The 24956-nt window shown below is 41.8% G+C and overlaps 1 protein-coding gene and 2 non-coding genes across 4 annotated transcripts in view; all 3 read right to left on the bottom strand.

The window, feature by feature from the left end:
- Window positions 1-24956, bottom strand: part of EIF3A (eukaryotic translation initiation factor 3 subunit A) — a 33060-nt gene that overhangs the window by 2851 nt on the left and 5253 nt on the right. For both annotated transcript variants that reach the window (XM_062001821.1, XM_062001822.1), the window contains exons 4-20: window positions 23849-24012; window positions 22615-22814; window positions 21427-21635; window positions 20278-20449; window positions 18386-18490; window positions 17507-17605; window positions 16701-16817; window positions 15693-15878; window positions 12003-12350; window positions 11404-11508; window positions 10791-10904; window positions 10384-10506; window positions 9281-9434; window positions 8142-8326; window positions 7517-7605; window positions 2601-3370; window positions 1140-1314 (exon numbers count right to left, since the gene is read on the bottom strand). In XM_062001821.1, the coding sequence (XP_061857805.1) occupies window positions 1140-1314; window positions 2601-3370; window positions 7517-7605; window positions 8142-8326; window positions 9281-9434; window positions 10384-10506; window positions 10791-10904; window positions 11404-11508; window positions 12003-12350; window positions 15693-15878; window positions 16701-16817; window positions 17507-17605; window positions 18386-18490; window positions 20278-20449; window positions 21427-21635; window positions 22615-22814; window positions 23849-24012 (3315 nt within the window). The remainder of the gene's footprint in view (window positions 1-1139; window positions 1315-2600; window positions 3371-7516; window positions 7606-8141; window positions 8327-9280; window positions 9435-10383; window positions 10507-10790; window positions 10905-11403; window positions 11509-12002; window positions 12351-15692; window positions 15879-16700; window positions 16818-17506; window positions 17606-18385; window positions 18491-20277; window positions 20450-21426; window positions 21636-22614; window positions 22815-23848; window positions 24013-24956) is intronic.
- Window positions 17002-17134, bottom strand: LOC133626002 (small nucleolar RNA SNORA19). The gene has a single exon (XR_009819222.1). It is a non-coding gene; the product is annotated as a small nucleolar RNA SNORA19 (small nucleolar RNA).
- LOC133626003 (small nucleolar RNA SNORA19) lies at window positions 17798-17921 on the bottom strand. Its single transcript, XR_009819223.1, has one exon. It is a non-coding gene; the product is annotated as a small nucleolar RNA SNORA19 (small nucleolar RNA).

The raw sequence follows: 24956 nt of genomic DNA on the forward strand, positions 1-24956 counted from the left end.
TGCTGCCATTCAGCAGGATCTCGACTGGCTGGAGAGTTGGGCAGAGAGGAACCTCATGAGGTTCAACAAGGACAAGTGCAGAGTCCTGCAGCTGGGGAGGAACAACCCCCTGCACCAGTACAGGCTGGGGGTCAAACTGCTGAAGAGCAGCTCTGCAGAGAGAGACCTGGGAGTGCTGGTTGGTAATAAACTAAACATGAGCCAGCAATGTGCCCTCGTGGCCAAGAAGGCCAATGGCAGCCTGGTAGGCATCAAGAAGAGTGTGGCCAGCAGGTCAAGGGAGGTTCTGCTCCCCCTCTCTACTCTGCCCTGGTGAGGCCTCATCTGGAGTCCTGTGTCCAGTTCTGGGCTCCTCAGCTCAAGAGGGACAGGGAAGTGCTGGGGAGAGTCCAGCGCAGGGCCACCAAGATGATCAGGGGACTGGAACATCTTTCATACGAGGAAAGGCTGCGGGAACTGGGGCTGTTTAGTCTGGAGAAGAGGAGACTGAGGGGAGATCTTATTAACAGCTATAAATATCTAAAGGATGGGTGTCAGGAGGTTGGGACATCCCTTTTTTCTATAGTAGCCAGCAACAGGACAAGGGGTAATGGGATGAAGCTGGAACACAAAAAGTTCCACTTAAACATAAGAAAAAACTATTTCAGTGTTTCAGTGAGGTAGCCCTGGCACAGGCTGCCCAGAGGGGGTGTGGAGGCTCCTTCCTTGGAGGGCTTCAAGACCCGCCTGGACATGTTCCTATGCGACCTGGTCTAGGTGACCCTGCTTCTGCAAGGGGGTTGGACTAGATGATCTCTAAAGGTCCCTTCCAACCCCACCATTCTATGATTCTATGAACATACTGACACAGTTCCAAAAGTTTTCCTGTTTTTCTGGAGCATAACATGAAATTCCCTTGACAACAGGGATCAAAAGAAAAAGCAGTAAAGCACTTTGGGATTCCTTCTGTAAATAGTTAATGTCATCCTAAAAACAGCAAACCAAAAAGGCCCCAAAATGCCACTGTTCATTTACTGCCTTAAAGTGCTCCATTTCATACAAACCAACCACTCCCTTGAACTTGGCCATTTCTTTATCAGCAGGGAATGTTTTTAAACAGAAGCATCCTAGAAGTACTCAAGCAGAGGTTTAGGTCAAACCTGGGGCGCCGGAAACGATCATCTCGATCAAAATCTCTCTCCCTGTCAAATTCACGGTCTTTCTCACTCTCATCACGGTCTTTGTCTCGATCCCATTCACGGTCTCCTGCAGGTCTGGAGTCTCGGGGAGGCCCCCAGCTGTCCTCCCGAGCCTTTTCTCGTTCTCTCCATCCCCCTGTAAGTAAGAAACACAGTCAAAGGAATTCGTATTTGACCTCTGATCTCTCAGTGGACAAAGAATCCTTTACATCCCTCACAGAAACTGGTTCTTCAAGTTTCTATCCCTGAGGACCGACCTCAAGCTGCTTGTCAAGTGCTGAGTGGGAGCCTTAGACAGAACACTGTAGAGACTGCCTCACATAGAGACAGCAGCACACACCTCAGCTGCCAGGACTGCCTCTGCAGCTCAGCAGAGCCCACTGCACCCTGCAGTTTTCAGTCAGAAACCACAGACTCCTCAAGGTTCTTGTGCAAAAACAAGCACAGGAAGAAATAAAGGGGGGAGCTGAGACAGCAGATTCCTTTGTGAAAACATACAAGCGAGGAGACTTTAGGCAAGCACATTCTTTAAGGACCTGCTGCTATTGAAAGCATTACTTTAAACACCACTGTCATCCACCACCCACTTCCACAGTGCATCCTGCAATGTTGTTCAGCTCCTTATGAACGGGATGCAGCCGGCTTTCTCTTTAAAGAGCAGAAAGGAGAAAGCTATTGGAGTGTGAGTAACTTTTCTGCAGGTTTGGATCACACAATTGAGCATCTATAAAAGCTGATGTGGTGTCTTGTGAATACATAAATCTGAATAAAAAGAATCAGGAAGTCAAAATCACGTCTAACATTTAAACATCATCAACAGTTCTGGAAAGAACCTGAAACACTCCTTCTAGTCACCAGCAACAAGACTTTAAGACTAGAAATAAACTCTACAAGAACAGGACAGGTCAGATTGTAAAGGACCTCAGAAGGTCTTCTAGCCCAAACTCCTGCTCAAAGCAGGATTTTCAAGAACCATAAGCACAAAAGGAATGGTAAAATCAGGAATATCTTAGCACACATAAAAAAGGCTTGGCAAAGCCAGATCAATAAATGATGCACCACAATCCTTCTTAGAAAAGAGGTTAATTTTGACATACAGAGGGGGACAGGAAAGACACCATGGCTTGTGAGAATGCTTCTCTCCCATCAGAGCATTCAACTCATCTCTTGGTTTTGCACATGGGTAAGTTACCAGCATTACTGTGTGACCTTGAGGTATCTTCCAGGTAACACACACTGCTGCGTTTTTATTTTCAATTCAACCAAATTCAAAGGTTGAATCACAGTAAGCAGTGTCCACCTGAGCCAAATTAATCCACATGTTTTGCTTCTCCCATCTCTGGCACCAAGTACACGACATCTGTTAGCTACTAGCTTAGCACAGGCTTGGAAGGGGAGATGATTTACGTCATCATGCATTACCTGGTTTACCAAATGGCCTCCAAGGACCCGGCCTGGAATCGTCACCGCTCCGCCACGGCCCCCTGTCGTCGTCTCGTCGGGAGAGCCTGTCATCGTCCGCGCTGCGCCACGGTCCCCTCTCATCCTCACGCCGTGACATCCTGTCCTCATCCATCCCCCGCCTGGGGCCTCTGTCGTCATCCATCCCCCGCCTGGGGCCTCTGTCGTCATCTGCAGCCCGCCAGCTGCCCCGGTCGTCATCCAGCCCTCGCCGGGGTGGCCTGTCGTCATCCATTGCCCGCCGGGGCGGCCTGTCGTCATCCAGCCCCCGCCTGGGCCCTCTGTCATCCTCTGCCGCACGCCAACTGCCTCTGTCATCGTCCAGCCCGCGCCGGGGCGGCCTGTCGTCATCCAGAGCCCTCCGGGGCGGCCTGTCGTCATCCATTCCACGCCGGGGTGGCCTGTCGTCATCCATTCCACGCCGGGGACCCCTGTCGTCATCCGCAGCCCGCCAGCTCCCTCTGTCATCGTCCAATCCACGCCTGGGCGGCCTGTCCTCATCCAAACCACGCCTGGGCGGCCTGTCCTCATCCAATCCCCGCCTGGGTGGCCTGTCCTCGTCCCCGTCACGCCTGGGCGGCCTGTCCTCGTCCCCGTCACGCCGGGCTGGCCTGTCCTCCGTTGATTCGGCAGAAGGACGTTCCTTTTCCTCTGGAGCAGCACGTCGGGGCAGATCGTCCCCTCGCCGGAAAGGTCTTTCATCATCTCTCGCTTCTCCTCGACGCCAATCTCTGTAAAACCATAGAGAATGAGTAAAAAGTAGGAGCTGACACCCAGGAAAGCTTCACATGTTACACTGACAGCACAGACCCCCCTCAAGGCCATTTCTGACTGTATCCACCTAGTGTGTGGTTACAAACATATTCACAGAGCTCCCGGTTTTCAAAGGCACTTTCCATTTGCCTTCATTGCTGTGAGTGGTAGGTCACCATCCCTACAGCTTCAGCATAGACTGAGCAGTTTACAAACTGCAGTTTGAGGAGGAGAACTACAGTCCCTTGTTGGCTACCTGCTGCCACACAAAAGCTTCTACATCAAGCCTAAATTGAAAAACTCAAGATGAATCTCAAAGAATCAGTACTAAAAAACCCACAACCATCGAGTAAGTGATCTCCCTTCCTCACATACATGCCAACTCTACAGCCCAATCCCTTTTTGCATAGGCTTTGGCAGAGTTCCAGCCCAACAGATTGGTAATACTTTCACTGACAAGCATCCACAACCAGATATGGCAGGACAAGGTAGGAAATTCATGACTCAATCCCCTGCTTCTGCCTGTCAGCACGCAGGGCACACCAAGCTCAGGCAGGTTTGCACGGTGCTTGCATGGACTCTCCTTACTAGGATGCACATGGGAAGTAAAGAAGTGGTGAGAATTTTCCCTGGGCTATCAAGTCATCAGTTCACCATTGAAATTTGTGTGGATTTCTAACACAGAAAAGATCAGACACTACTAAACAACAGAGAGCCTTCCACTCTTGTCACTTCTCTGGACACATCGTTTAGTTTAACGTCTACAGGATTTTACACATACATTCAGACCATAAACCTTGGCTTTGTCACCAGATTAATTACTTTATTTCAGGAAATTATCTTTCCTAAGCTAGTTCCTCAGAAATAAAAAGAAACAAGAATCACAAAGATGTGCTGGTACCTGCTTCTTGAGAAGAGAAACTGTGCTGGGGTTTAATCTCACGGATTCAAAACATAAAATCAAAACCAAACTAGACCAAACAACCCCCACAGGTTTAGAAATCCACTATGCTACTGAAGTGTAAACAAAAGAACAGCAATGGCTTGCTACACAACAACAGATGTAGGACTCCAAGAGGTGAGAACAAACAGGCAACAGTTTGTGACAACCCTGCATCTCAAGAATTTCGAGGAACTGCGAGCAGCGCGTTTCCTCGTTTCGGAAGAATCAGGGAGAATGCAATTAGCACTGAGCTGTGAGACGCAGAGAAGACATGGAGATTGTTCACTTCCACTTAAGACTCAAATTGGATAATCTTCTCCTTTGAAAAATCTGATTATTTTGATGTAAAAGACACGTAGAGAAACGGTTATGAAGTTCATCAAAAGAAGAAGTATTCAATTCGTTCCTCCTTAAGCACCATTTCAGGGGGTCAGGATTTTTAAATCCATCTTTAAACTACTTTTACTCACAGCTGAAATTACACCTTTCTCACTTTTAATTTTTCCTTCTTGTTTGACAACTTTTAGTGTTCATTTTTCAGCTTTTGTCCATCTTTCCCTCTTAGAAATCCCAATTCTCACTTACTATCAAATAAAGCAGAAATCTGCTGGCAAAGTTCACACTACAGTGTCTACCACTGTTCCACAGGTAGGACTCTTCTTTCCTCATGTTGACTCATGCACAAACAGCACACACATAAAACAGAAGTCAGCTCCCCCTTTCTCTAGGTTGTGGCTTTTTAGCATTCCCTGATGACAAGCACAGAAGCATTTGTTGCTTCTGTGGCAGTAATAGCTCTAATGAGCTGTGTCAGCCACATCAGCCTACAGCACTGCCCCATCACTTCTGGTGACAACCAGGTCCATGTTAACTGCCATTTGATTGTTTCAACAGGCATGTGTTCAGCTCCTGAGAGCATTTTATGGATTTTCTGTGATCCAAAGAAAGAACAAGAGGTATGACTTTTTCTAGTAAACCAGATAGCTTTTAATGTAACTCCTACACAGCATTTCTATGCTGACCTTTTCTTTCCTGCAATCATGATATTCTCTCCCTTATAAAATTTTATTACATCATCAGTTTTATTCTCCTCCTTTGTTTCTTATGACAGCTACCTTTCTTGCAGAGAGAAGGACAAAGCAGACACTCAGAGACTAGTTGGAACTCCCACTAAAGCCGCTGGCTGTCCAAGAGACAGGCAGCCCTTGCTGGACTACTCTGCTTTTCTGTAATCTTTTTTTTTCTTGCAACCAGCCCCATGGAATGGAAAAGACTGAAACATGCTGGTCAGCTGCACTCATAGAATAGAATCATAGAATGGAAGGGACCTTTAGAGATCATCTAGTCCAACCCCCCTGCAGAAGCAGGGTCACCTAGATCAGGTCGCATAGGAACATGTCCAGGCGGGTCTTGAAGACCTCCAAGGAAGGAGCCTCCACAACCCCTCTGGGCAGCCTGTGCCAGGGCTCCCTCACTGAAACAGTGAAACAGTTTTTTCTTATATTTAAGTGGAACTTTTTGTGTTCCAGCTTCATCCCATTACCCCTTGTCCTTTTATAGAAAAAAGTGCTGTCCCAACCTCCTGACACCTACCCTTTACATATTTATAAATGTTAATAAGATCTCCCCTCAGTCTCCCCCAGGCACTGCTGCACAGTACAACTGGTTGCTCTGTGACTGTAAAGAACTGTGTACCAAAATAGCATGTATGGACTGGGCCATAAGGATCCCTCCATGAATTTGATGGCTTCTCTCCTTGTACCAACATTCATAAAGACTTTTTAATGCATATATCCAGTAGCTGTGTTAGACACGTGTTGTCCCTTAAATTTGGTGCTCTGTCCTCTGTTACTGCCTTTATCACTCAACTCACAGAATCACAGAATCTCAAGGGTTGGAAGGGACCTCAAAAGCTCATCCAGTACAACCCCTCTGCCAGAGTAGGACCACCAGAGTAGGTCACACAGGAACTCGTCTAGGTGGGGTTTGAGTGTCTCCAGAGAAGGAGACTCCACAACCCATCTGGGCAGCTCCAGTGCTCCCTCAACTCAACAGGGAAGAAGTTTTGCCTTGTGTTTCTTTGGAAACGCTTCTGCAACATGTTAAAGGTGTCACCCAGGAGTTTCATCCAATTTTTGATTTTGCAATTCACAAGAAAGTGGATCAGAGCCAGGAATGGCAACACAGCTTTTAAGGAAAGGCTATTTTGTTTATTGAGAGAGCATATTCTTTCAGCATGTTACAAGAAATTACTAGAGAGAGAAAATTAATCTGCTTCCACTGGAGTCAGAGTAAGCTGTAATGGATTTAAATTGCTGCAGTGGAAATTAAGGTTAGATATTTATAAAAATCTATCTCCCTGGAAGGCTAATTAAGCAATAAAGAACACTGCCAATTGGAACAAGCAGTCATATCTCCATCAGCACAGCCTTTTAAGAACAACTAGATGAGCACCATATTTTATTTATTTTATCATATTTTAGGTACAGCTGATCCTGTTGTAGAACAGAGGGGGTGGAGAGAGAGGTTAAAGATCCTGTTTTCTGCAACTACATAAACATTATTACTGAACACATCCAAAGCCTCTAAGATGTGGAGATGTGAAGAAACATTGTGTTCTTCTTTAAAGTGAAAAGTACCTTCAGAGTATTCTCCCTTCAGAAATGCTTCCTGCTTATTCAATGCAGTCTTTTAGGACTTTTAGCTTATGGCACATATCTTCTGCACTGTGACTCACTCTGAGACTTAAATAGTTCAAGACTCTGAATTTTGACTTTCCTGTTCTTATACATTATGGTCAATTTCCTAAGTGGAAAATCCCAGCTTCATCATCCAGGAACCCAGTGTCTGCTTGTCATCCTTCCCCATCCTGCACTTATACAAGTGACACCAATGTTTGAGTGGGACAGAATTCTTTAATTTAAAAAAGAAACCAGAAGGTATCTGCTAGCTTTCACATATCTGAGCTAAATAAAACAGGAATGTTATCTGAATGTAGTTCCAAGATAAAACCCCCTCTCTCACTTTAAGATCCTTAGGTGGCAATTTAACAGAAGGTAGCTTTCAGAAATGCAACGGCATGAGATATTATTCAGTCAGTGCAGCTCTAGCAGCAACAACACAAAAGGAGTCTACATATTTAAAACCCACTACGACTGGTGCTTCATAAGCCAGTGATTACCTTTCCACTGGTGCTCGCCGCCATTCAGACTCTGTCTCACCACCTCTTCTCCAGGAGCTTTCAGACTCCCTATCACCCCAACGAGATTCCTGTATGTCAAAACAAATCCAGAACATTCTCTCTGAATACTTTAAAATGAACATTTCCAACGTATCATTTACTCCTTTCAGCGTATATTATTTCATTTAAAACCCACTTCTCACACTGTGGAGAATACTGAGCTATCAGAAGTTTGAACAACTTCAGTGTAGCCTTTAACTGGCTAACTTTACTTTTTCTGGCACAGTTTAAAGACAAGACGGTTCCCTTTGCGACACATATGTTACACGTAGGGCAGGACAGATGCAAATACACAACAGTCTATAAGCAAGTGTATGAACAACCACAGTGGGCCACAGCTACCAACTGTAAACAGAAGAAAGGTTCTAACAGTTTCACTTTCTTGCTGCTTAATGACAGTAGGAAGGAATTCAAAGAATTATTTGTGTTTGTGCTTGCCAATCAGATCAGAACATGTAACTGAACACACTGAAAGCTCTCCATAGCAGAGCCTATTTTGTGCCTGAGTACGGGTGTCAAAAAAAACCAGCAGTCAAAAGGAAACCAAACCTGCAGATTTACCTACCTTCCTTGAAAATGGGTCATCCAGACCTCTCCTCTCTTCTTCTCGACGACGCTCTCTTTCTTCTATCTCCATTTCTCGTTGCCGCTTTTTCTTCTCCAGTTCCTCCAGTTTTTTGACCCGTTCCTGGTACTCGCGCTGCTCCTGCTCCCGCTTCTCCCGCTCGATGCGCTCCTTTTCCTCTCGCTCTGCACGGTTGGAAACATGACACAATGTGCAATCAATAAAAAATTCACTGTATCCTCAGAGGGTTACAAAAAACAACCTCTCCCCTTTGACTTCTTATAAAAAACATATCCAAGCACCTTACAGGGTGCATTTAGCTAACCACAGAACCTGGTTTCTCCAAGTATCCTAACTCAAAAGCAATAGGAAAAGGAACTCTGATACACTCAATAATGTGACATCACGAACAACAGCTAGTGAGAAAGGAAAGAAAATGTTCCAATACTTGTAACACTAGTTCAATGCAGGTTGCAAATGTGCTACAATATTGGTAACTCCCTCAAGCACAGTAGAGGATCTCTTCCTTAGGAGAGGTCAAACAAAAAAAGAAAACCAGCTAGAAGTGTGAGACATTTGATATTCAGGACAGCTTGGTTCATCATTTGGTTTTTAAATACTGCACTGTTAGGAACTCTGATACATAAAACCTTCACCAAGCAAGTGTAAGCAGGGCAGAAATTTACCTTACAGGATGATGCCTACCACCTCTTCTCTTCTAAAGCCTTGAAACAGGCTACCAGACAAAGTAATTCACCAAGAAAGGTGTGTGAGTCGCTTACAATTCTTGATCTGGCACCAATGTTCTCTTTCTGTTCTCTTTAAGATGAGCATGAACAAGTGGCCTGAACTCTAAACGACTAAAATCAAAGACTCAATTTTTCACCAATCTCGTTCATTCTCCTCCTTTATTCATGTCCAGGAGAAGGGGAGAGCAGGAAGCATTAATTTGTTTTCATTTTCCCTTTGTCCTATAAAGCTTTACCTTCACCTCTATGCTGCACAGGTAAACAGTCAGCAGGTGCATTAGGTAAACTGTAAAGGTACAGGATCTAATAGCAATGAAGACAGTCAGCTGTATGCAGGTCTGGAATGGGTCATGGATGCAAAGGATAAGATGGTCATGTTCTTGATGATACCTTTAAGAAGCTGTTCTTCTCGTAACCTTTGCTCCTCCTCCTCCTTCTCTCTGTAGTAAGTCACACGCCTCTCCTCTTTGCGTTGCTTCTTGCGCTCCTCCAAACGGTTCCGCCTCTCCTCCGCTAACCGCTCCTGGAACTGCTTGAGTTTGTCCTGAAACACAAAGAGTGCACCTGAAAACACCAGATGTGTAAGAGCTGGACAGTTACACAAATTACTAAATAAAGCTGCACAGAAGCAAACCAACTGCAACATACTAATTTTGCTCTGTTGCAAGTCAACTATCTGTTTGCTACTTCAACCTTTCCTGCAATTGGTTTTGTATGACAGACTATCACCATGCTCAATTTTAGTCCATCTGCTTTTTCAATGAAAGAAATTACCTGAATAATGATCTACCTGTACCCAAAATACATTACCTAAAAACACCTATATTGTTGCAAAGAATCCTATACAGTCACTTATTTGACCATAATACCTCTTTTGTTTTTTTTCAAACAGCCATTTCTTACTGCAACACAGCCAAACAATCGAAACCATGAACAGCCTCAGCAAATGCAGAACATTAAAAAGCTAGGGCAAGAAACAAAGGCACAGATCTTTCCCTGCCTTTGTGGTCTCATTTGTTAGTAAATTTTGCAAATGGAAAACAACTTGAAGTATCAAACACTTGGAACGGCCAAAATAGTTCCCAGGTTCAGACAAAAAAACATAAAAACCCTGACAGATGAGTATTTCTATTTCTCAGCTTCAGTATTATTATCAGCATTGTTCCATCACCACAGTAAGTCCAAGTAGTTGTACAGATACAGCTGTCTGTTCACATGCTACACAACGTCTCTTAATAACAGAAGCACTAAAGTAATTTACTTGTCTCTCATTTTCCGGGTAAGCTATTGCAGAAGCTGTCAAAAATTCTACGTGACAATATCTAGCAACATGTGCAAGAATTCTTTTTCAGTCCAATCAGACAAGAAACAATTCCCTAACTCTACCCATTCTAGATATTGATTTGTTTCTGGTTTTCCTGAAGAATCGCTGGGTCTCAAGTTTAGTTCCTCACTTAGGGGAGTATTTTATTCTGACAGCGTATCCTGTGTACCTCATAAACTGTTCGTCGTGACGCTTTGAGCCTGGCTTCAAATAAATCTCTATCCTCCAGCATCCTTGAGAGTCTGTTCTTATGCTCAAGGGCCTTCTCACGCTCCAACTGCAAAGTGGTGATCTGAAAATACAAAATATATGAAGGATTACAAAGGAAGGTTTTTCCATACATTTGCATTCGATCTACTACAGCCACTAGGAAGAGAAATCCCCTTTCCCTCTCAGATCCAAGACACAGAATACTGCTGGCCACTAGCACAATGCAACTGTGAAGCCAACACTTCATTCTTCATATTAACTTTTCCCCTTCTTCCCTTGGATCAAGCTGAAGAAATAGACAGTGAAAAACTCACTATTTTTCATCCACTACCAATGGATTTGCCATCTGAATGAAAAAAACCTTACCCTTTCTTCTTCCTGTTGCTCCCACAGCTCCATATCATGGACTCTTTGCTCCTCATAGGCAGTCTTGATTAAAGGAATTTCTTCTAAGCGCTTCGCTCTCTCAAAATAGTCGATCTAAATAGAGATAACACACCTTTAGTATGTCACAGTGCACAGGGCAAATCTGGAAGACTCAGTCTTCAGCAATCCCCCAAAGCAAATTCTGATACATAAGAACAACCACTTTGGACCACATCAAAGGTCCACCTGACCAAGAAACTGACCCTACCATTGGCAACTCATTGCACTCCTAGGGAATCTCCTGCTTCAGTGAGGACTAATACAATTGATTTAGCTCTCTGAAAGGACTTTTTCCTCTCTGAACAGTTAATCTCTGAACATTGCCCAATTACAAGCCTTCCCAAGTAAGACCTAGTCCATATAGAGAGGCTTTTCAAATGAACTCCATTGATTAGAACAGATTTGGGCACTGATTTTAGAAACTCAATAAGTTTATAACACATTTACAATAAAGTTAGAAACAATAACATATATATATATCTCAATATAGGAGTACACAATTGCTAATTAAAGCATCATATAGACGTGGCTTTGTACCCTTCCTGCTTTGTACCTTTTTCTCCTGATTCTTCAGACGTTCCTGAAGTTCTTTCTTTTCTTTTTCCAGTTGTTCAACTTGTTTAGCCATAATGAAGTCAGGATCCAATTCTTCAAGATCCTACAACCAAGTGAAGTTACCAATGTAAAACACGCAAACATTTTTTCTGTTACAAATGTGGTTGGTTGGTTTATTTAAGCTTCTCTGCAGTTTCCCTCTCAACTTTTAAACTAATTTGCTTCAGAATTATTTTCAGTTGCTTTTTCTCTCTTCTGGGTAACTTTTACTTTATTTGTTAAAAAGCACTCAGATCCTGATTTTTAATTGAGACCCAGTCCAGGTACTACAAAACTGGATCTGCAGGTCTATTTTGTACTTCAGATAACGTTTAAGTAACAAAGAGGGAAAACAAAGAAAGAAAAAAAAACATAAGAAAGATGGATGGACTTCATTTATCCAGGTAAAAAAAGTCCCAACCTATTGTCTCATTGTTAAGAAAGATTGTTTATAAGACCAGTTATGGTATAAAACTAGTAAACCCCCCAAAAATTCAGTCAGCCTAGTATATAACACCAAAAGCATTAAAAACCAACTCAAAACTTCAAGTTGCCTACCTCAATATCAATATCTTTAAATGCTTTGGCTCCCAGTTCGGTCTTCTTGATCTGCTCCAAGCGCTCCCGAACAGTCTTCTTTTTGATCTGCTCATGCTCCTGCAGGATTCGCTCCTTCTCCCTCTCCTTGGCCTCCTGCCGCAGCCTCTCCTCTTCGGCTTTCCGCACCTTTTGTAACTCTGCTTCACGTTGTTCCAGCTCCTCTTTCTCACGCTGGATGTTTAAACTCTCCAGGCGCTCTTTTCTCTCCTCGATAGTTTGACGACGCGCCAGAATACGCTGATGCTCCTTCCTTGAATTTTTCAAGAAGGCTGTGACCGCCAGCTGATGTTGTTCTTCCTTCTCTTGCTGCATTGAAGAGACAATGATCAACATCACTTCTTAAAGGCAGAAAGCATAGCAAATGCTTCTCAAAAAACCCCCAGAAAGTTAGTTCAGAAACTTGCCAAGTGCATGGAAATACAACCGTAACGGCAAATCTAATCACTCACCCGAGTGGCATAACAAGGTAGCATCAACTGACTACAACCACGTGCACAGGGAGAGTTATCTCTAGGAGATGGTATTCTGCAACACATCTGATAGCTGATCTAGGTGGACCTGCTTTAGCAGGGGGGTTGGACTAGATGATCTCTAGAGGTCCCTTCCAACCCCTACCATCCTGTGATTCTGTGATCTGAAGTACAACCATTTCACACCTTTTTCTATTAAAAAATACTGCACACCCATGTTATTGCTATTTAAGACTAACTGAAAGCAGGGTGAGGAGAGCAATCTTGTTTGTCTCTACATGTGTTAGCATGTATAGCACCACATGTACTATATTTCACCAAAGCTTCCTTGTTTTTAATGCTTTTTGTCTGAACACACTACCGTAAGAGAATAATATCCTAATTAACACAAAGAGCTATCTGTGAGATGATAAAAACCTAAGGAGTCTACAACTCAGGTATAACCATTGTATATAAACCCATTTCAATTTCATTATAAAAAGCACAAGGCTTCTAGACACTATCATAGAGACTATTCTTTAAGCAGCCTTCTCACATTCCCCCTCCAGACTCCTCCAGAGTATCTATCCAGTTCTTAGTAGAGATCCATGCTGCACATATGAAGAGGTGTGACTATGCCAGCCCAGGGAGCTGCCTATTCTCTTCAACCCAGCAAGCAGCAAAACACTGCAGGCCAACCAGCTCACTACACTCCCTCAGTCACACTGCTCCTGAAATGGAACTACCTCGGAGGTATTTTTAGTAATCTGTCACTTCTGGGGCATTCAACAGAAACACTGAAACATCAATACTTTGTTGCAGATCTGCAAACATTTAAAGATAAATGAAAGTGCCATAAACACAAAAACTTTTAGGTTGTGATCCTTTCAGTTTCAGATGAATTTTATGATTTTGTAAATTCTAACAAACTTCACAAAGTTTTTAAGCACTTGAAAAAAGGGAGAAGTTTTAGCCTCAGCAGCAAAGGATATCAGCTTGTTCTGTAGCTTCTCTAACCACATAGATTGGTATTAAGCTTGACACTGCACCCAATTTCACAGGCATCATCACTAGCCTTTATGTCTTACTCACAAACTGTAGGAACGTGTCAAGTAAAGACTATTTTGTCATTTCTATCTGTGAACAGCCACATAAAGGATGACTTTTGCTTCAACCAACAATCCATCTAATATCAAAGACAAATAAAATCATTTTAGGGGAAAGCCTACATGGGAATATTTTTATCTTAAACACTATAAACCAGTTAAAATACATTCAAGCCAACGTAAATAGGGTAGCATTAAGTGTCATGACATAGCCCTACTTTGTGTGTTTCTATTTGAAGAATATCAGTTAGTATTTGCACCCCAATGAAGAATGAAGGCATACACCCTGCTATCAGCCCTTCTTCCATATGGAAAAAACCTTTTGTATGGTTGCTATGAAATCTCTCATAAAGCAAAAGAAAAAATTACCACTGCTCTTCTAAGAGAATCACAGAATCTTAAGGGTTGGAAGGGACCTCAAAAGCTCATCCAGTACAACCCCTCTGCCAGAGCAGGACCACCTAGAGTAGGTCACACAGGAACTTGTCCAGGTGGGTTTGAAATGTCTCCAGAGAATGAGACTCCACAGCCCATCTGGGCAGCCCCTTCCAGTGCTCCCTCACCTGAACAGGGAAGAAGTTTTGCCTTGTGTTTCATTGGAATCTCTCACGTTCCAGATTGTACCTGTTGCCCTTTGTGCGATCATTGGTCACCACTGAGAACAGCCTGGCTCCATCCTCCTCACACCCAGCCTTTACGTATTTTTAAACATCAATGAGGTCACCCCTCAGTCTCCTCCAAGCTGAAGAGCCCCAGCTTCCTCAGCCTTTCATCAGAAGGGAGATGCTCCACTCCTTTAATCATCTTTGTGGCCCTGCACTGAACTCTCAGAAGGTTTAACTTGTCACAGACAAAACCCGTTGGAAGTCTGAGATTGCTTTACACCTTGCTCCTACAGGGCTCTGGAGAACCTGAAATGTGAGCTCATCAGTGAGTCCAACCTTGAAGCCAACAGCCCTGTTGAGGAGGACAGAGAGTGACAAGGACAGGTCAGTTCTTGACTTAGGGGATCTTTTGTCATGCTTTTAAATTCCACTACGATGCTACATTCCAGGTTCTTCACAACAGCATTTTCTCCAGGAAGAATAAAGCAAGCAGGCTGATATGCTCAAAAATGCATGCAGAAGTTGAAACAAATCCTAGCTCTGGAGACTCATATACAGGTAAGTTATTATTTTGTATATCCTGCACCTGATATATGCAAGACTGGCAGTTCCAGCTCAGGCCTCTTGTGTACATTTTGATGTGATTTTATAGTTATGACTAACACTAACTAGTTGGGTGCATTTAAGAATGACTTATTCTTCTCCACAAGCATAAATAGCTGACTACCACCAGGCTGAAAAAAAAAAATGAACTGAAAAGGTACACTTAATCTGAGCAAATACATGAATTAAGATACAAGCTTTGGTATAAAATGTTGTGTTCTTAGCTCACATTTATACTTCGCACACAAGTATTTCAATGCAGTCCATCAACATTGTCAAATTCGATGAGAGATCACTACTACAATGCTCTGAAAAACAGAGCAGCATGCTTCTGAAAATAAACGAGTGTACAAAAGCACAAATTGCTACCTACTCTACTCCTTGCAGTGTCTTGCTAAATTAATCATTCAACAGCTCACTGTCTTTCCTATGTCAAAGAAAGGTATAAACTGCTTCAGGTACGATCTCACAACTTCCTAACAAGCTTGTCTTGCTAAACCAGAAAGTTTAGATCTATTAGAGCAAGAGAGTACGTAACAGATGCAGAAGGATATCTTGTCATTAAAAGACACATTAGTGCTCCACTGCATTTGTATAAATTAATACATCAAGGATCAAAGGCTTTGTTCTGGAGGGAAGGAACAGCAGTAGCAACACTGATTACTGCTGCACTGAGAACAGACTACTCGAAGGAGCAGTTGACCAGATAAGTAAGAAAACAACAGGAAACAGAAAAATCCAACAAGAGGCAAAAATAAACCCCAAAACCCAAAAGGAAAAAAAGATCCAAAAGGCTGCATAAGGGCAACAGAGAAACATCACACAACATCCATGAGGGAAATGTCAGAACTTGTCAACATTTTCAGAAGCCTTAAAGTGACTTACCAGTAAGTGAGGAGGCTTAATGACCGCAAGAGCCTTAGCCAGAGCTGAGGACATAGCAGTCAGTTGATTTCTAATTTGCTCAGAAGGCATGCTTTGTAGTTGAGGGCCTAGTGGAGCATCTTCTCGAGTACTGTAATTCAAATCTGAGCCAAAACTCAGTGTTCGGGTAGTATGATCAAGGCGAACCTTTGCAACAAAAAATGGGAAGAAAAGGGATTGTATGAGTTATTAAACAATGTGTCTGTTGCTCTGTCTATGACCAATATGAGTCAATAGATACTATAAGCAGAAATGACTTTTAAAAAGTTGTAGCTATACCTGACTATGACAAATGCCAAGTTAGCACCATGAATAAAAGCTTGAGTTCCATGGTTTATTAACAAAAGCAACAAAACACAAACAAACAGAAGCAATGGAAGAGGTTGAACTTTCAATGATTCTATGAAACAAGCACTGCAATCTCAACTAAAACCCTAAATGTGCAATCACAAAGAAACCTCTACTAGAAACTACTTGTATCTATTCAGCAAGTTAAACATTTCATTACAGGTTGTTGTTCTTCCAGTACTTTACCAATAATACAATCTTGAACAGCAGTTGACACATCTCAGACACCAGGTGTTTTACTTCAGTCACTTGGTTAGACAAAACCCAACATCAGCAACTGCCAGCTCTTCAGTCTTGCACAACTAATTCAGCACACTCAGAAATTCACATTCCTATTTGCTAGACTTGCTTTAGGATATGTTGGACTAAATGACTGGGCACATTTCAGCTTATTTTACTTGAACTTTCACTTCTACTCGTCTCATATTGTTTGTTGCTGACTCAAAAAATACACGCAAACAGTTCTTAGTACACTGTCACATCCATCTCTTACTCTAGTTTATCTCCATCTACCAAAATCAACTGTCTCCTATGGGTTCCATGTCAACCAGTTGGTTTTCATCAGCATGGATACACATGAATTCACACATCATTTCACAGAAATCTTTTTACAGCACTTACTTGTAAGTCACAATGTCTGGCTGCATCAACAATATTACGTTCCAGTTGGAAAGCATCAACAAAAGGAACCAGGGTAGTCAGGCGAGAAAACTCAATGCTTTGATAAATCTGGGCCACCTGTATGTGAACAGAAACATTGGGTAATTTTCCTCACTAAACAGACAAGAAATACAAGCTGTTGTATGGGCTAGAAAGCTAATTTATTAAATTGTCAACAAATGAATGTGTACCTATAAATACAGTTTCATTTCTCTACTGTGTTTCAACTTAACCTAAGACTAAATGCTATTCCTGATGGCTTCTTTGTATGAAGGAGACTGGCAGCAGTAACTACATTCAGCTATGCTGCTAATTAGCCTTCATGTATTTCTTTAGCACATCAGAAATAACGCTGCTCGTCACTGGAAAGGAAAGCAGGTCAATGAAATGTGCATCTTACAAAATGCCTAAGCACACAAAAACATTAAGAACCACACATCCCACCCAAATCTTGCTCCACTCAAAGTTCTAAGAAACAATGAATTACCTTAAATGAGATGCCCTAGATGGTTAATGAAGAAGATCTAGGTAAGAGATTACACCACTGTATGCAGTCCCTATTACATACAGGTACTATGGCTGTACCTAAAGGATGTACAAACCTGAAGGTACAGGTTATATAATGGAAAAAGTAGTATTTTAGTCAGTGGTCTTCCATTTGATGTGAACAAAAAGAATGCTTCAGCATTAAGTTTGTAACTTAATGTTCTTCCAAAGCATTTTCTAACTTCCATATACCTATGAACATACATTTTCTTTACTCATACCTGCTGCAGGAGGCGAAGAATGGTATTGTTCTGCAGGTGAGGAATATACAGTTGCAGTTCAGGCTCCTTTTCAGCTTGGTCTTTCACCCAGTTCAGAACCTACCAAAATTCTGAAAAGTTACTCTATCTGCACAACCTTAAAAGCTTAAACATTAAAGTATAAGGTGTAGCTTTTAAATACTTATGGTTTAAAGCTCATGAAAAAACAGCACTCCTGTCCAGATCTTACCCTGTTTTACTGAAGTGCACTTTCTGATCAGAACACTTTTATTTATAATGATAACTAACATCTTTTGTGTGAAGGTGACTGACAGTATTGGCAACATTTACCACACTGCTAATTTACCTTCAAGTCCTTTTTAGCACCTCAAATATCTTTGTTCCCACTATCAAAGAAAAAGAACGTGACGTGCTTGATCAACTGCAGATTTTACATTAACCTTACAGACTCTCACTTTATTTTACCTCCAAACACTCTATATTTTAATAGTAAAACCAGTCATTAGTGTTTCTCCACTTCCTGAATAACCCACTTAAATGTACATGCACATGTGCACAGTTTTCTCATTCCTCCATTTCCAAATGAAATGTAACTCTGTACCATCCCCACCCACAAGACCTTTTGCTAGGCTCTCAAAACTCTGCACCTTTATAAAGGCCCTCTGAATAGCACTCTAGAAATCTGCATTCATTTTTATTCTGGTGTGTTACATGTATTGGATGTTGCAAGTCATTGTAATGGAACTGGATCAAATAAAGCCAACTACTGACAATTCTGACAACAGCAAAGTGCTAGTTGCTATCTACTACAAATCAATACTCAAACAACAGACTATTAGCTAAGACAAACTGCTATACACACAGCACTACAAAACTTACCTTGCTGACACGGCCACATAACTTGAGAGGGTGAAAGTCTACTTCAAGCCAATTGTAAAGTTCTTTCACTTCTGGAACAACATATTGCACTACGTTGAACCTTACCTACAGTCAACAAAAAACCCAAAGATCTCAAAAGAAATGCAATATTAACAAAGAGTCATGCTTTAAGAATGTTATACTCAGGAAGTTAAGTAGGCACCACGTGTACCTACTACCTCATACAGGTGACTACATATTTCTTATTATGGCATTCTTAATTGCAATGATAACAACTCTACACTGTACACTAAATTGGTTCTATTTAAAAATGGAAAAGTAGAAAAAAAAGATACACACAAGAGAAATAATTCAGACTAGAATCCCATCCTCAACTTATCAACCATTTCTAAGATGTAAGTCCTATGACATAGATTCAGGCCCACTTCCAAACTAAAACCACACATGTTCATGAGGAAACTTCTGAAGTTTTAAATTGTGGTTTTTAAGGCAAACGGGAGAGGTGCCAGAAGAATTACTGCAAATTTTACAATGAACCCTGAATGTGAGGTTTTAGGCATATATGCAAATGACTGCAAGAGAGTCAAATATCTTCTGAAAATACCTAATTGTGATTGAATACCTAATTTGTTTATGAGTATCTGGGAAGGCCTGAAGACAGGTGAATACAGCTTCCCTTACTAATTACACACAAGGAAGTCTTCATTATCACATAGGTCCTTTACAGTCTGCTATTTGGTAACTGACCTGTGCTTAACCAAAATACATTTAGAATAGAAAAAGAAACATTTAGTTCAGTTTATTGCAAATCCAATTCTAGCTCAGATCTTTTCACACCCCTCACAGCTTCAAAAAGACATTTGTTGTTTGGGTAACATAAAGGACACCATTGAACCTGACTCACAAACACCAGCATGCAGGCCTCCTGTTATTGCTGTCACTTCCAAACAGCCCTTCTTGTGAACATGAAACTTGCTATAATGCAAGTCACACAATTAACCATAAGGCTGTTTTAACTTAGAAACTGCTGTCCCATAACTAAATGCAGTGCTCTAGAAGGAAAGCTGTCCATAAAGAGGAATCAATGTTTACAGAATCACAGATTCATTTTGGCTGGAAAAGACCTTTACGATCATTGAGTCTAACAACCAATTTCACTCTGCCCAGCTCATCACTAACCCACAGCCCTCAGCTACACAGCTTTAAATATTTCCATGAATGGTGACTTCCTCACCTCCCTGGGCATCCTGGGACAGTGTGACAGCCCTCTCAAGGAAAAAGCTCTTCCTCATCTCCAGTCTAAACCTCTTCTGAGACAACTTGAGGTCATTTCCTCGTCTCATCCTTTGTTATTTGGGAGACTGACCCCCACCTTGCTACAACCTCCCGTCAGGGAGTTGTAGAGAGTGATCATGTTGCTTCTCAGCCTCCACTTCTCCAGACTAAATACCCCCATTCCCTCACCTGCTCCCCATTAGAAGTGTGCTCCAGCCCCTTCCCCAGCTCTGGTGCCTGGCTCTGGACACACTCCAGCCCCTCAGTGTCTTTCTTGGTGTGAGGGGCCCAACACTGAACACAGCCCTCTAGCTGCAGCCTCACCAGTGCCCAATACAGGGGAACAACCACTTCCTCTTCCTGTTGGCCACACTATTGCTGATACAAGCCAGGATGCCATTGGCCTTCTTGGCCACCTGGGCACACTGTTGGCTCATGTTCAGCTGCTGTCAACTAACACCCCCCAGGTCCTTTTCCACTACACAGCTTTCCAGCCACACATGTCCAACCAAGCCTGTAGCATTGCATGTGGCTATTGTTGCCCAAGTGCAGGGCCCAGCACTTGGCCTTGTCAAAATTCATCCAGTTGGTGTTCTTGTCTGAACACCAGCACCTACCATATCATTAATAAGGCTGCCACGTGTAGGTGGGGCCTGAAGACCCAGCAAGGTTGCCAGCCGCCGCTGCTTCTCCACAATGATGCCATCCATATCCAGCAGGCGAGCGATATCAGTTCTCTCAGGAGTTATAGGAATTGACAGAGTAGCCAAAAGGACCCGAGTAGACATCCTGTGGACAAAGTGTAGCCACAAAAGATGAACTGGAAGGGAACACTAATGAAACTCTTCTCATATATTTGCTAACTGAAGAGTAGGATGAGTAGCACTTATGATGCAAAACTGTGTAAAAATACCAGCAATAACAGAAAAGATGCCAACTGCACAGTCTACAGAATGTATTCTTCAGCAGCCAGGGGAAAGATTTTGGTTAACACCTCTTTATTACTTACATATGTGTGCAATTCTATCTATATACACACAGAGAAATGCTCAGAAATTGAACCTGCCTCTGTGAATATCAAAATCCTATAAAATAATGAAAACAGCACCTTTTCAAACTCATTTTAGCTGCAAATCTACACCAGTCATTTTGACTGCATTGATTTTTAAGATGTACTGTGCAAGCCAGATGTGTCTTTTGATGTCACAATACACATTACACTAAATATCTGAACTGCCACCTTAGTAGCCAGATGAACAGGAATATAAGAATTTGCATAAAGTGCTTCTTCCCACAGATTCTGTTTCTATACATGTCTGTACACAAACCTCAGAGGTTAATTAAGTCAATGATTCTGCATGCCTTAAAAGCCTGGCCAGTATCATACTTATTACCAAAGGCCATTTGACTATACAGGCTTTTATGTATTAAAGTTTATAACAGTTATCATGAAGTCTTGTGATGCAAATATCACTGAGAAGATAAAAAGGAAGTAAAACATAGACTTATTAACTTGTTTAACTTCCCAATCAGTTATAGAGAAGGAAGCTTAATTAAGGTCATCCTGGTGTTTAAATTATTTACACTGTAGCTTTGTAAAATATCCTTCTTGCTCTAGGTTTCGAGGCAACTAGTACTGGCCACTTTAAGGAGAGCTGCTCGCAGCCACACGTATCATCTCTATCTTTCAGGGAACAATTTAGTTTATCTTTGATCCTACAGGGTTAAAAACAGAATCTAAGATCACACTGAGTATCTTTCCCCACCTCTGCATCTCCTCTTGTGTGAGATTCTTTCGCATTTCTCTCGACAAGTGATAAAGTCGATGAAGTGTGGATGCATGAAAAAGAGCGTTTCCTGATTTCCAGAAGACAGTTGAAACTTTGTGATAGTAATTTGCCATCAGCTGTGGTTTGGGTGGTTTCTTAGACAGTGCAAATAGCCCATGAATATCTTCCACTGCTTTGAAAGCTTCCTAAAAAACAAGTCAAATACACTACTTTCAGGAATTTTTTTGTAACCTCAAGAAAAGGGAAAAATACATGTTCACTAAAGGTTGGAACACTGCAATATATTTAATACCAGTGAGAGTTCTGACCTGCAATTTCACAAGCTACACAAAACAAAGCAGGTTTTTCCTAGTAACTATTTGGACATATTGCAAATCCTTTAACTGTCTGCTTGGAATTTGGTAGTTAAGGATTAGTTTTTTCCATCCTTTGCAAAGTGGTTTCTTTCAGATTGTCAAGCTACAAAATCAAGAGGGACAAAAACCCCAATCAGAATAACAAAAATTCTAGTTTTAGTATTATACCAATTCTACTATTTACTGGGTTTACTGTTCTTCATGAAAAAAACTTTTGTGATCAAAACTGGGTATAGTTTCCCTACAGACACATACAATCTTGGAAATGTCATGCATGTAATTACTTACCTACCAAAAAAGCAAACAACAGAGAACAGTCTCCAAATTCACACAACCAAAAGTGATAACCTTAGGTTTTTAAGAAAATTGATGTTGGGAAGCTTGGAAAAGCAAATTAAGTCCTTGAAAAATTTGCTTTGACGGTGCCCCAAATAACATAATTCAACCAGCAATGTCAGGGCAGGGTTTAATGTTTACCAATCACTTCCCAGTGATCTAGCTCATGAGAATGAAAGATGTCAGACACTAAAGCGTTATCATCGATTTCTCACTTTCATAACCCAAAGTGACTTCAGCTACTTCACCCTCTACTAGTACCAGCAGAAGCTTTGTTTGAAATGCTCTGCAGGAACATCAGGATAAATACTGAATATGCAAACAGCACCACATTTCAGATACTAAAACTTTATTCTTTAGCTCTGAGCCCATCTTTACCTTGGAGTATGTACACCATGAAACATGATCTGTGTGGAAGAGATTCTGGAAAGGCTGTAGACTACAGTGTGATTACAGGAGCCCTGCTGCATACCTGCCACAGCTCCATGCTAATAGCACTGTCAAGCTGCACAAGCCTGGTCTCCAAGTGCATGGACTGACTGTCAGGATTGTTGAGGTTGATTGCTGTACTTTGGTTATGATGACGCTGGATCTGGCCCAAGTGCATTCGCAGGTTATCGCAGAGTTTGCGGAACTCAGCTTTACGTGTGTACTGCAGGCAGAACTTGAAAGCTGCAAAAATGAACAATATCAATGAAGAATGCTCACTAATGGTAGTTCTAAATGGGACTCAAATATGTAAAACAGTATGTTTAAGGAATCTTCATTTACAGCTCAATGACATGTCAAAGGAGATGCAACATGTCACACAGAATAAGTGACAATGCAGAGCACTTCCATCTTGACCTCAAAACAATGTAGATATTTGTACATAATTAAGCCTAAGAAGCCCAGGGAACACTTGCTTTGTCACTGCCACTCTGAAAACTCTGAAGTATGTCTACCAGAAACAGGCATAAATGGAAGTCCCAACACTGTAGCACAAAGACTGAAATGCACTAAGCGCCTAGAACTCAACTGACAGTCATCTTTCCTAATGTACTTGCACAATTTGGATGTGTCGTTAAAAACCTGACAGATTCTCTTTTTCTAAGAGAAAGAAAAACAACCATACAAAGAAAAACACCTCACCTGTTAGCAAACATTAACATGTAAGTATTCATTCTTATAAAGTCAGTTTTTGGAGAATAATGCCAGAAAGAGTCAGGTTAGGCTTTTCTCCTCTTACCTTCTGCACCGTATTTTCCTAAGTTACACCTGTGTCAAAACTGGCAGCACATCGTAATACTACAGACTCCTTTTGTGTACACTAGTTCTCAAATTAGCTGCCAGAGAATATTATAATGGGAGATGCATTTCTCAATCTGGATCATAAAGTGAAAACACAACTAATTTTGATCAGTAAATTAGAAAACCAACAGAGACACAGCACCAGTAATTCTCGGCTTCTTGGCATGAGAGAAATAACCTTTTCTTTATGGGTTCTGTTACAAGGAAAGATCAGTGTCCAGAAACCTCAGGAACTTTTAAGGAACCTCTGTTAATTTTAAGCATACTACATGTGTACGTTACATATGCGTAAGAGGTCAACTTATTTACAAGGCTGAAGCAATATTCAAATAGAAACAGCCTTTAATTTTCTAGTTTTAGATCCTACAGAAGTCCCAGACCTCGTTATACTCTAAGATTCCACCTTTTCCCCTTACCTTGCTGTGCGATGTCATGGTACAGGCGTTCCACACGAGAATTATTTCGGAGAAGATCCAGACATTGTCTGTATGATTCCCACAGAAATTTAACCCAGGGTGTCAAGAGCAGTCGGTCAGTACGATCCTGAGTGTCTTCTCCACTTACAGCACTCAAAAGAACGCTACAGTTGGGGCAGGGGGGAAGGGGAGGTAGAAAAAAAGTGGTTTATTCCACACAGTTCTCATCAATTTTTCTTACCAAGATCTAAGATGACACTGGATGAATCTCATAGAATATAAAGGATATAGATAACTTTTTTTGCTGTTAAGATTTCAAACTTTGGCACCTGCATATATGAATGACTGACATGTACAAGCTTCAGCGGGAAGAGACATGAGGAGCTTTTGTATCCTTCACACAGTAAGGAAGCCAAAGGAAACCAATTCCAGGATTTTCACCTTCCCTCTGCTACCAGGGAGCTGTGCACTGTACCTCTGTTAGACTCAAGTATCAGTGTCTACTCAGATACTTTCCTACTTGCTGAAACTTCCTTTTTAGTCACCAGCAACGCTGCCAGAGAGAGCTCACTCCTTGTTGACATATGACACAAGCAATGTGTGCCTTATGATCTGCAGGCAGCAAGAACTAGAATATTTACATTAAAATACCAAATCCTTGAAACAATCTGACACAGAAAAGATGCTTAAAGATGTCAGAAGTAGGATATGATGACCTGACATTTCACAGACGTAACTGTATTCCCTCACTCAGAAATGCAAGAGTGGAAAGTATTCCCAAGGCACTGAGACAAAGTCAGCACTATGACCCACACCAACCCCTTTCTGCTGAACAGTGCACCCAGAATGCAAAACTCACAAAGAATCACCTGGCTTTTCACCAGTGCAAGTTCTCACATAAAACATCCTGACAACAGAACTGTGACTTCTCACAGAGCTGGTGAGTAGTTTCATCCTTACCTGGCATTACCTTCAAGGAAAGGTCTACGGAGCTACTGATCTTTTTTTTCCCATTCCTTCTGTTTTCGTTATCTGTCCAATTAATCATAACACTCTAATTTTTTATGCCCTTTCTTCTATTACCTCATCAGTTATCCAAGCAAGTATA

Source organism: Colius striatus, chromosome 8 (assembly GCF_028858725.1).
Source record: "Colius striatus isolate bColStr4 chromosome 8, bColStr4.1.hap1, whole genome shotgun sequence".
Lineage (NCBI taxonomy): Eukaryota > Metazoa > Chordata > Aves > Coliiformes > Coliidae > Colius > Colius striatus.